Source organism: Poecile atricapillus, chromosome 4, assembly GCF_030490865.1.
Source record: "Poecile atricapillus isolate bPoeAtr1 chromosome 4, bPoeAtr1.hap1, whole genome shotgun sequence".
NCBI lineage: Eukaryota > Metazoa > Chordata > Aves > Passeriformes > Paridae > Poecile > Poecile atricapillus.
Genome location: NC_081252.1, coordinates 22,962,162 through 22,974,461, shown reverse-complemented (window position 1 = coordinate 22,974,461; position 12,300 = coordinate 22,962,162). Strand labels below are relative to the sequence as shown.

Below are 12,300 nucleotides of genomic sequence, written 5' to 3'. Positions count from 1 at the left end.
CTGATTTTTTCTAAGTTTATTCCATCTATGTAAATCCCATGGAGGTGTTACATAACAATTTCCAAGAGGAAATTCGATTTGCGGGTGAGAGGTATTCAAAAATTAGAAGTGAGAGATGTCTAGACGAATTTCATACATCATTTAACTCTCGTTCCTGCTGGTCAAATATATTCATTTTTTTTTCCTTTTGTATTACCCTTTGTTTTGCTACAAAAAAATCTTGTAAGACCCTTCCTAAAATCATGAGAGATTCAGGCAAGTGGATGCAAAATATTTCACGTATTAGAAAAGGCCAAGGCTGAACAGAGCTTAGAAAAGCTCTTTTTTCAGAAATTACCCAAAGGAAGTTCAGGCTACATAAACTTTCCAAACCATGGCAAAACAGCCTGCATACACTTGGTTCTTGCACACCCCATCTATGTGCTTCTCTTAGCACAACACCTTCCAGGGTCTCTTATGCAAAAGGCTTGTGCAAAAACCTCCTGTCACCCCTTTCAGGGTAGCACATCAGTGTGCATGCAGCACCAGCCTCTAAGCAGAGGCGTGCCATTTGTCTCCGTGTGCTAAGGAAGAAGGCAAAAGGAGGAGAGCATCATTTTGAAGATGTGCACAGGCGAAACAGCACTGAGCCCATCACTGCTGCATCGGCGATGATCTTGCACTGCCCGAATTGTACAGAGGGGGAATGTTAAACAGCACAGAGGTTCTGCAGGGGAATCCTCATGCAATCCACTCTGAGCTGTGGAAATGTTAACCTTGTTCAGCAAAAGGAAACACTGCTTTTTATTCATAAACTGATAGCTTCAAAAGCCCACTCTCTTTGTGAATGAAGAATAGACACACTAGGGACAGGAAACAATTAGTCTGTACGTAGCTCTGCGACTGGTCTGGGAGCTTTCTATAAGGTTTTTGTTTTGTTACTTGACTCTAGAACTATTTGTTAGATTTAGAAGTTCAAAGCCTGGCTCTTAGCACCACAGGATTAGACAGTTTAAGTAGGAGCATGCAAATCAGCTTAGTAAACTATCTGAACACAAAATGTTAGACTCCTTATGGCATCTGGAGGGAGTGATCACAAGATTGAGGCGATTGCTTTCCGTGGGCTCTATTATGCTAATCAGCAGTGCTAAATTGGGTTTCCCTTTCTCTCCCACTCCACCACCTCCCTGTACAACATTGCTTTTACTTCTGGCTGGTTAGGTTGTCCAGGGGGCTGAAGATTTCCTCCATTTTTTTCTACCATGCTGTAAGCAGCAGGATTGTGTGTGAAAGGGAAAAGGGAAAACTTAGACCATATTACTATAATTGTTCATATGTGGGCTAAGCACCCTAGTGTGAGGCACCTTTTGCTTGCAGATTAGAAGAACCTGTTCTTATTCCTAGGCTTTGAATTTGCAATAGCAGGCAACAGGGTTGCATTGGAGTGCTGGGGCCTATAGGAGAACCATTAATACACTATTCATTTACAGCATTTGCACATTCTGAAACTGAAAAAAATTCCTCTGGAGTCCAATTGCCTCTTCTGTAGACCATGTACCAGTAATGCTCTCTGTTTAGCATAACTCTTTCCTCAAAGGTGCTAGCTGGTGATTGCTTCATTTGGTGTCAGTCTATGGTAGTTCCTGGTCAGCTTTTGGGTAGTTTTTGATTGCATCTAAGAGATAACTTATATTTGTATAGATTACCTGCTTTGTAAGTGGCCAGGCTTTGTGATGCTTTGCACACGGGTCAGATGGGAGTAGTGACCCGAGAATGCTTGGTGACAGGAGTCACAGTCCAGGACAAGCAGGTCAAGGTTCATTAGAAAGTTACCTGGAGTCTGTCTTATGTATAAAACAAACCTGATAAAACCAGCTTTTGTCTTACTGTTCCCAGAGCCCATCCCTGCTCTCTCCTCATGGCAGCGAGACAGCTTAGACTCAGATGAGGCTCGCCTTTCCCCGCAGGCCGGGCGCTTGATTCGCCAGCTTCTGGATGAGGACAGCGATCCCATGCTGTCCCCTCGCTTCTATGCCTATGGACAGAGCCAGCAGTACCTGGATGATACAGAAGTGCCTCCTTCTCCTCCCAATTCTCATTCCTTCATGAGGTGGGTTGTGATTTGCCGGTGCTGACTTTCACATGCAGCTGCAAAGGGTTTGCACAGTTGCGTCAAGCAGCATCTCTTCGGATCGGCTGTGCTGCATTGGGTTTCTGGCCCTACTCACAGGGAACCGACATTTTAAAAAAAGTTCCTTGTAGGTAATAATTTCTGGGTTTGTGCATTAGTATCTGGGGACTTGCTGAAAGAGGCTGTTAGAGCATCTTTTTCTATCTGTCATTGCAGATGACAGGTAGCATTCTCACTTTTGTGAGCCTTGCCTTTATTCACACAAAGTTGAAGTGGCCTTCTCTGCATCAAGATGTACTGTGGCTGTTAGGATAAGCTCTTCCTGCAATCTCTGCTCTTGGCAGGAGACGGAGTTCATCTTTAGGATCTTATGAAGACGACAGAGAAGACCTTACCCCTGCACAACTCACCCGGAGGATTCAGGGGCTGAAGAAAAAGATCAGAAGATTTGAGGACAAATTCGAAGAGGAGAGGAAATACAGAGTGAGTCTCTGGGAGTTAAGAATTGATGTGGAGATGTATGCCTTAGCAGCAAAGAGAAGGGGCACCAGGGAAGTGGGTCAAGCATACAGAGGGACACCAGGGAAATATGCAAAACATACTTGAAGGCTTGAAAGCTTTTATAACGAGGAAAGGAAAAAAAAGTCAGAAGACCTGCTGCTGCAGCCCCAGAAATATGTATACACACTGAGCAAATTACCTCTCCAGGTATTATGCAATATCCATGCAGCACAAGAGAGGAAGGCTAATGAACTCATAGGATTTCGACCACTGATTAAGACAGTGTGTAGGAATAGCTGTGCTCAAATTCTGTTTGTTTGTTTATTTATTTAACTTCAGCATATGGGAAGCACAGTTGCTGATTTCATTTGCATGATGGTAATCCCAGGACACCTGTGCATGGCAGAGGAGAGAGCAGCTGCCTTCACTCCTGAGCAAGGAACCACAGTCAAGTGCTGCTGAGCAGCAGCAGTGTACTGGACTCTTAATTGTTCTGACATGCCCTTCTGATGCACAGAAAGCTTTGTAAGGAACACACAGCTTTGCATGTGTGCATCTTTGGCTATCTAAATGGCAAAGAATTGTACTGGAAAGATCTTGCCTGCAATAGGAAAGGCTGAAAAAATTGCTCAGAGCTTGCTGTAGCCTAGAATTTGGGTTATTTGATGTCTTTGGATGTAAGGCAGCCTTTGGTGTGGATATATGTGTCATAACACTTCTCCAACCGTTCATGCTAAGTGTCCTCTATTTTAGAGATACTCTCTTGTTAGGAAACAACAGACACAAGGATTCCAATGTGCATCCGGCCCTCTGAGTCACTCCTACAACTTAATTATTGACACCAAATGTTGTGTGTTTTTAAAATGAAAATCCATTTCATCATGCCCCTAAGACAGAGTGTTGTGACAGGCAGGAGCAATTAAAGCGAGGTCTGAAATGAGCTGGTCACAGGTGTGCAGCTGCCAGTCAGAATCCAGTGCCTGTGCTCTGTGCTCTGTCCAAATTCCATTGTACCCCTTTGTGGCACATATTTGTTTCAGTGAATTGCTCCTGGTGGTTTAACACAGATTCAGCATGGCTTTTCTTTCCTCACAGCCTTCCCACAGTGACAAAGCAGCCAACCCTGAAGTGCTGAAATGGACAAATGATTTGGCCAAATTCCGAAAGCAACTTAAAGGTGAGCAGCTGCCACTGGTGCACCTTTGAGGGGTAGCTAGACTCTGCCTCATTTAGATTTGATGTGAGGCAGTGATCCTGACACTGTCACATTTTAAAAATGAAAAATTGCTCATCTTTCCCTGTTCAGAGTCAAAACTGAAGATATCGGAGGAAGACCTTGGCCCCGTTGTACGTCAGCGCAGCAACACACTCCCCAAGAGCTTTGGCTCTCAGCTGGAGAAGGAGGATGACAAGAAGCAAGACCTGTCAGATAAATCTGCCAAGCCTGCCGTGGAAGTGACCCTTGACTCCATCCAGAAGAAGCTTCAAGAGAAACGAGCAGAGACAAATCGACCTGAAGACATTAAGGTACAATGTAGACAGGTCAGATTTAGGCCTTTAAGTGCAAGTAGGTTACTTGTGGCTGCACAGTCACTTGTGAAAGTTGTGGTCTTCTACATTTTGTTAAAAAGTCTGCAGCCTTTAGTCTGGGCTCACTTGCTTTAGTTCCTTTCCCTCTGCCTTTAGTATCTTGATATTTTTCTCAGAGCTCAGTTTCTATTGTATGTCATCTTGTGTTCTTTGTCTGACCCTTGTATATTCCTGGTAATGTTTCTGAATTTTTGCAATTTTTTCCTGACCTGTGTTTGCCTATTTCTGTTATACACAAAGGTTTTTGTCAAATTCTGAGTCTTCCAGTGCTTCTGGAGGTTGTGTCATCTGTTTACTTCTTGTTCACTCCAAAACTGAATGTTATTCTCTCAGGGTGTGTTACTGCTAACCTTTGGAGCTTCACACTGAGTTCTGTTAGCTGCTGTAATCTCTGAGGGTTATCAGCAGGGAGATCTTCATGTCTGATGTTGTGAGCTCCTGAGGTTTGGACAGCCTTGTAAATGAAGTCCTTGAGTCTGCTGACATAAATTGTGTAGTGCTATATGAGAGTGAGGCAGACAGCATTATCTTTGTTTGCTACATCTGCAGAAGGAAAACATACAGTGCATGTTTTGACTATTTTCTGACTGTAGCAAGAATCCATAGCCTGTCCACTTACAGAGGGACTGTGATAGTATTTGGTGCTGTGATAGGGAGAAAAAGCTTGGTATCAGGCAAATTGAGTGGGGGAATTTTGGCCAACTTAATTAGAAAAGTCTTCTATCTTCCCTCTTTTTTTTTTTTTTTTTTTTTGGCTTTGTCCCGTCTTGTCTGCTACAGCTTTTTACTCCATAGCAGAACTGGCAGAAAGACAATCTGACTGCACTTGGTAAAGTATGTTTGTGACAGTCAAAGCAAAAGTACTGGAGTTTGTCTTGGATTTGGAGAAGAAGAAAGGACATGTGTTCTCTTGTAGAATTTACATTTCAGATCTTAACTGAAAAAGATCCACCATCATTAAAAGTTGCATAGTGTTGTTTTTTCAAAGCACACTTATAATCTGCTTTAGCTACATAAAATACCTTCATATCCAGAGTTTGTGTGTTTAATCTGTCTGCATTGAGCATAGGGCTCTACTCACTCACATGAACAGTCTCTTTGGCAATGTAGCTGGGAAAAGACAACTGGAAGGAAGAGATGAATCTTTAAAACATAAAGATGGTATGACATGACTTTGATTATGGCACAGATCAGTATTTTTTAAGTCCAGGAATCTGACTTTTTGTCTTCCTCCCTTTCCCTCTCTCTGTGCCACTTTTCATAGGACATGACACGAGATCAGATAGCAGCTGAAAAAGTGGCTCTTCAAAAAGCTTTGCTGTATTATGAAGGCATTCATGGCAGACCGGTATGTACTGCAGCATTTTTTGCATTTTTTTTTTTCCTAAGTACATCTTTCTATGTCTTTGTCTGTGGTAAATGATGCCCCTAATGCCCCTTTGATGTCAGGTCACTAGAACTTCTTGTTCTCCAAACCACACGTGCACCCTCTAATCCACCTCCCTGATCCTTCACTTCCGCAGCTGCTGAGGAGTCTGTTCTAGACAGGGTGGTGTCCTCACACAGCACTGGGCTGGACAGACACCTGCAGGACAGAGCCTACAGGCTGAGTGGGCATTATTTTGGCCTTGTGCTCATCAGGTTCTACAGACATCCAATTTGTGGCCCAGTGGACAGTCTGCATGGGAATAGTTGTGCATGGTCCCCCATCCAGCCAGGAAGTTTGCAATTTTCTGTTATCAGTGGTATAAGGTTTGTTATACATTTGATTTTAACAAGGCCAACTTATTTGTGAAGACAGAGAATTAAGTTTTGCCTGCTGTGGCAGAAACACAGCAACTTCCAGGCCATGAAGTTGGCTTTTTATGAGTCCCTCTGTCTCTTTCACCGTTGATACTATAATCTTTGTGACCAGCTGTATAGGTAAAGTAACTTTGAGTGCTGCTAATCCTCTGAGCAGTGTCTCGGGAGCAGCAAATTACTGCTTATAAGGAGTGTTTGATTGGTGCAGCTCACAAACCTGTCATTCTGCTGCTGCATGAGATTCCTGGTCTTTTCCTTCCCAATTATATCTTTATCCATTCTTTTAAAAAGTTTCACTAATTTATTTAAAGGCCTTCATGGAGTGCTAATATTGTACAGTCACAACTGTATTAGCAGCTGAAAATGGCATAGTTACGTGCGAGGACAGGCAGATTTATTGTGTAAAATAGAAAAAAGGCAGCATAAGGGAATCCACTTAACCTTCCCTGTGTTCTCTGTGAGACCAAGTCTTTTTTTGCCGCTTTTACAATTATATAAATCAACAGTTGGCATCTTATTGAAGTGAACTCGCTTCAATCTGTTCAAAAGGATAACAAGCCCAGAGCCTGTCTTGTCAGCATACATTTATTTCCACCTACCTTTTCCAATGCTTCATTTATACAACTGCTTTTTAATTTGTTTTGTTTTTAAGTAAGCTGTCTATACCTAGCAACACTGAACTGCATGGCAAGGAAGACTGATCAGCTTTTGCTGTTCCCAGCTCCTGGCAGTGCAGCAGTGGAAAAGTACTGAGAGCTTGAGGAGAATGTGGATAGTTCAGCCAAGGATTTTTTTTTTTAGGTTTTTTTTTTTTTTTTTTTCATTAAAGATACTTAACTAAACAAGAAAAACAATGGAGCTCAGATTTATTGTGCAGCTGGGTCTTTCTGCACCAGTGATAGATGAACCTGCAAAGGTGGAACTGAACTGTTCTAGTAAAGCCAGAAGTCTGTCTCTGCAGAAATTCTTGAGCTGCTCTAACAATGCAAGCAATGGTCTGTTCTCAGCTGCTGCTCTTTTGCCATGTGGAGTGTGCCCCAGAGTTATGTCAAAGGCTCCATTATTCAAACAGTCTCTTTGCATTTTGATGTTATCCCAAAATATACTCAGGTTTTACTGGTCTTACTTATGTTTACCTAATGAGACAGTGTGCCCATGTACTAAGCATTTACTTTCAGAATATGCTTTCTGTAAAGTTTTCTGGTGTAAATGAGCTGCAGGGCAGGCTCAGACTCCATACACTTATCTTCCAACGCCTATATTAATTCTCTGTGTTGCTCCTCCACACTGATATTCAGACACTGAAGGATGTTGTTTAACTTTTCCATTCTTCAGCATACCTAAGGACTTTGTACCCATTCCAAGGCTTATGTTTATTTTTCAGTACAGAACAGTGCTGTTAATCAGCTTTGAAATGTTGTTAATTGAAGGTTTGATTCTCAGCCTCAACATAAGCCTTATCATAGTCTTGGGGTTTTTTTTTAAGTAATAGACTGTGTGAGCCAACAGTAGTGCTGTACCTCCTGTTCCACAAACTGCTAATCTTGTAAAGCTAGGAATAATATTATATATATATATATATATTTATGTTACCTAATTTCTCTAGTTGTATTCTGGATGGAATACAGAGAAATGTCCAAAGTTGGAGGCAACTTGCTAGCTGGTGCAATTGAGTGCAGGCACATCAGCACAAAACTCAACACAAAGAGGACTGAGTGAATTGTTTGATGCTGCCCACATCCCTCTAATCCGTGTGAGCTGCTTACTCAATGAACAGGCAGCTTAAGGCTGCCAGGAATTGGAGCCCTGCTGTGCTTTGGGGGTGTGGGATATTCTGCCCCCAGAGCTCAGCACTGCCCATCTGTATGCCCTTTATCAGGCCTGGGCATAGTTGCATTGAACCGGGAAGGGAATAAAGATCTTCCTCCTTTTCCTCCTGTTCATCTTCCCTCAACATAGGGAACACAGGCTTGGTTTTCAGGAGGAAGATGGATGCTACCTCCAGATTCTTAGAGTTCATCCCTGCCATTGCACTCCTGGAAATACTTAAAGCCTTTCTGCCCCTCACAAGCCAAAACCATCTCTTTCTCTGGAGGGAGGATGTAAAACCTTTAGAAAGATTATGCCAGTGAAAGTCAACTGCAGACAAAGTAAAAGGCAGTTTAAAATTGCCTCCCTGTCTTAAGCTGTATTCCCTTTTCTCCTGTTTCTGTTGTAGAAGGAGAGCCTGCACAAAGCTCCCTAGGGGTTACACTGTTGATGCTGATTTTTAATATGGCATTTGTTCAGGTGCTCTGGTGATTAGCAGCAAGTAGAAAGGCATGACATCAGTTAAAGCTTCCTCATAAGAGCTTTATAATCTAAAGTTAGACAAAAGATCTAATGGAAGGACACATAGGATGCGGGTCAGACAGTGCTGAATGATGATCAGGTTTTGCTTAGGATTTTTTTTGTTTTCTAATGTGCTGTAAGAAAGCACTGAAGAAATAAAACCCACCTTGAATCTGAAAAAAAACCCAGAAATGAACACACTCAGTTTGTAATGCTCTCAGAGCTGAAGAAGGAGCACAAAAAGTAGTAAGGAGGAGTGGAGTTAGGGACAGAGCAATATAAGGAGCACCTGAGGTGGACATTACAGCACTGATCTCTCTTATCTGTGCCACACAGCCCTGGCACCTTCACCCTTTCCAAGCATTGCAGTGAATCCTTCCCAGCAAGTGGCTGTGAGGAGGGATGGAGGGCAAGGTTAGGGGCTAAAAAGAGGGAGAACTGCGGCCTTGTACAGGAAATTAGGAGGAATAGCAAAGTCAGAAAGTTAGCTTTTGTGAAATCTGTAGTTTACTGCACTCAAGAGAAGTCTCCTCACACTGCAACATCCAGTCAGTGCAGTTGCTTTCTCTTCTCATGAGTCACAAGCATTGCTATTGAGGGCCAGCCACAAGAACGAGGATGGGACAGCTCACCTTGTGCTTACAGTGGCCAATGCGACTGCAAGCACAGAGTGCTGCCTCTGCAGGTCATTTTGTGCTGTGGAATTCTGATCCCTAACTGGTCATTTAAACCATCTATCTCTTACAGCCCTTTTACAAGACCCCCCACACATCTTCAGCTGGCACCAGGCATAGACGATGCAGCAGTGAACAGGCATTTCAGGGCTGATGCTGCTCTCCTGTCATCCCCATACAAGTCTCTTCATGCCCCTCAGACTATGTGTGATCACAGGCACATGAGTTCTAGAGTGGAGTACTTGTTGCAGGATTCATGGATGTCTCCTCTTTTTTCTTTTCAGGTTACCAAAAATGAACGGCAGGTGATGAAGCCATTGTATGACAGGTATCGCTTGGTCAAACAGATCCTCTCCAGAGCCAACACCATCCCTATTATTGTGAGTAGAGCATTCTTTTGTGGGCTATTTTTTTTGGTTTCAAGCTGAGGAAGCAGGAATCAACACACTTTTGCATACAACACAATCACCAAGGCTAAGTCCCAAACTCCCTCATCACTCAAAGATCAAGCAAATGAGTGAATCAATGACACACTTCATAGTGAAGTTGGGCAAAGCTGGTCAAGAGACTTAAGTGCCCACCTGTGAGCTGTGGGGCACATCTCACCTTGTATTGTTTCTTCTCTTTCCATTGGGCTGCTGCTGTTATTTCATCCATCCTCTGTTTGGCTACAGCCTCACTTCTTTTTCCATACCAACCCACGCTGAGCTGTAGGTCTTCAATGCTGCTTGGTTCCACAGGGTTGTATGTACAGCGTTTCTGTACACAGGAACACAGAATTGAGTAGATCCCACAGGAAATGCCAGGCGTGTCCTTGGCTGAAAGAAAGGGCCCTCAGTCTTCTAATACTTAATTGGTATTAAAGAGATCCTCTAAGTGGTGGATATTCCCTCTTTCAAGGTGGTGCTTTGCCACCAGCAAGGAACCCAATACACCCCTCTGGGGAGAAAATTCACTGTCTTAAATTTTAGATACCTTGTATAGTCCAGTTTTTTAAAATTAATTAATCTAAAAAACACACACAGAATACTTCAAGCCTGTCTATGGAAAGAGAGTTCTTTTATCAAAATTCCTGTTGATGTATGAACTTTTGTTGCTTTTCCTGAGCAGTGCTTGTGTCCTGCCCACATTCTGTATACCGCCAGTGAAGTGAGCGCGCTGGCACAGCATTACCCAGTGCAGTGTCACTGAGGCGTGGGGCTTTTTTCTGCAGATCCTGGGAGGTGTTCCTGGTCCTGCATTTAAAACAAAATAAAAAGCTGTTCCTCCTCAAATATGCAAAATAGTCCCCAAAATGTGTGCTGTGAAGACAGTGCTGGCAACTGAGGGGGAAGCTGTGTAGGTGTGCCTGGGCAGTTTAATGCAAAGCTGTCAAAGAGAGCCCAGGTCCTGTTAAGACACAAAACTGAAAATCCACAGAGGCTAGCAGAGGAGAGCTGAGACTGGCTTATTTCCCAGTCTTCTGAATGAGAATAGTGAGAGGTTCATAGAGAGACAGGATATATTTGAAAATCTGTCTCTTCATCAGTAGGAACTTCAGTGGGAAATTAGGCTCCTGGAAGGCAAATCTGGAGAGGCTGGCTGAGCTTAACCCTGTAGCTCTGGAGAGCCAGCCAAATGCTCTGTGTGTGCATGGGCCTCGGGCTGGGGATTAGTTTGTTGCAGCCTTTGCCTTGTAGTCACTACCCAGCTAATAATCATCCAGGTTTCTTTTTATAAACAGATTGGCAGTGGTATCCTTTGCTAAGCAACATCCTGAGAGAAAACAGCCCGAGGTTCAGGGGGTTTGTCAGGCCTGTTTTTCTTCCTTGAGAAAGATATTTCTCGTGGTGGTCCAGCGATGAGCTGAGAGTGAATGTGTGGGTGAGAATGAGCTGAAGCAGGTGGTGGAGGAGAAAGGGGTTCACAATGTAACATACTTGTTAACACCTGTCACAGGGTTCCCCCTCCAGCAAGCGGAGAAGCCCTTTGCTGCAGCCAATTATCGAGGGCGAAACAGCTTCCTTCTTCAAGGAGATAAAGGTGAAGACCTCCAGCTGCTAACTAATTGCTCAGTCTGCATCAACTTTCCCCATATACCAATGAAGCAGAATGGTTGATTGATTTTTTTTCCATCAGTGTTGATTTTTTTGCAGTGTCCTCCTGAAAAATCAGTAGCTGCTTTAAGCCTCGCCAATTCTTATCAAATTCTTCCCTTATTGTAGATAAGACTACAGTGTTTCCTTGGCTTTGCATTCTTTCCTATCCTTCTACTTTCCCCTCCATGTGCACATCATATATTTTATTTTGCTTTAAAAAAAAAAAAAAAAAATAAAATCACAGTTACCCCTGTACCTTTCTTTTTTTCTTGTTTTCCTCCTTTCTTTTAAAAGGCACTAACTTGTTTTGCAGTAGTTTCTGTCACACCCAGGCTCTGTGGCTTGCACACAGCACCGTGGCAGGAATGAGCTCTCACAAAACTAACACGTGGAGCAAGCTGGGGCACTCACGGGATCCTTACCTGCTCTCCTCCACTTACTTTATCCAGGCTCCTTTTCACCAGCTTGTGCAGGGTGTTTTTAACTTAATGAGGATGGAAGTAAGAACAGCTTGGTTCTGCTGGTTGATACTTGGTCAGATTTGGATGGCAGGATTGTTGTGTTTCTTCTTGTGCTGCTGTGGAGTAATAATTTGCGGTGGGGAAGATGACTATGATACTGGGCCTTCCCCTGAGGAATAAAGTCCAACAGCAGACCAGGACATGCAGCATGGAGCTGGGCCCTGGCTTCCTTTCTCTGCCCTTGCAGTGTAACAAGGGAGAGAAGTGCTTCAGCATATTTGGGTCATATTTCTGTTATCCAGCCAGAGCTTGGCTAAATGTAAATACTGCAGACTTAGAGATCCAAGGTGATTGAGTCCAGTGGATTGTATATTAATGGACTATTCGAGGCACATATTCTTTAATACCAGATTGCAGACTGAAGATGTTAAGCTGCTGTTTGGAAGCTGGTTAATGATCACTGAGCTTCTTAGTATTTTCTAGATAACTGCTGGATCAAATCTGCAGTACTGGTCTGGTGGGGAGTGGTTTTGTTTGCTTCTGTTTTTTTTTCTTTTAGTGTGTCTTTTTTTTTTTCCACCTCTGCTTGCACCCAGTGTGAGAACTTAGAGCTGTCAGTTATGGTGATCTCTGATGGCCAGCAGGAGCTGGTGCTGTGCCAGGACAGCGTTAAACCAGTTCAGCAGTGTCTTGCAGGGAATACAAACCTGGAGGGGTTTCTGACAGAAGATCAGGATGACAGCCCTAAGCCT

The 12,300-nt window shown here is 43.3% G+C and overlaps 1 protein-coding gene across 8 annotated transcripts in view; it reads left to right on the top strand.

The window, feature by feature from the left end:
• FAM13A (family with sequence similarity 13 member A) overlaps nucleotides 1-12,300 on the top strand; it is a 125,934-nt gene that overhangs the window by 99,259 nt on the left and 14,375 nt on the right. For 7 of the 8 annotated variants that reach the window (XM_058838532.1, XM_058838531.1, XM_058838529.1 and 4 more), the window contains 7 exons: nucleotides 1,876-2,089; nucleotides 2,455-2,593; nucleotides 3,707-3,788; nucleotides 3,918-4,138; nucleotides 5,466-5,549; nucleotides 9,294-9,389; nucleotides 10,948-11,031. In XM_058838532.1, the coding sequence (XP_058694515.1) occupies nucleotides 1,876-2,089; nucleotides 2,455-2,593; nucleotides 3,707-3,788; nucleotides 3,918-4,138; nucleotides 5,466-5,549; nucleotides 9,294-9,389; nucleotides 10,948-11,031 (920 nt within the window). The remainder of the gene's footprint in view (nucleotides 1-1,875; nucleotides 2,090-2,454; nucleotides 2,594-3,706; nucleotides 3,789-3,917; nucleotides 4,139-5,465; nucleotides 5,550-9,293; nucleotides 9,390-10,947; nucleotides 11,032-12,300) is intronic. The other variant, XM_058838528.1, reaches the window with a different exon arrangement.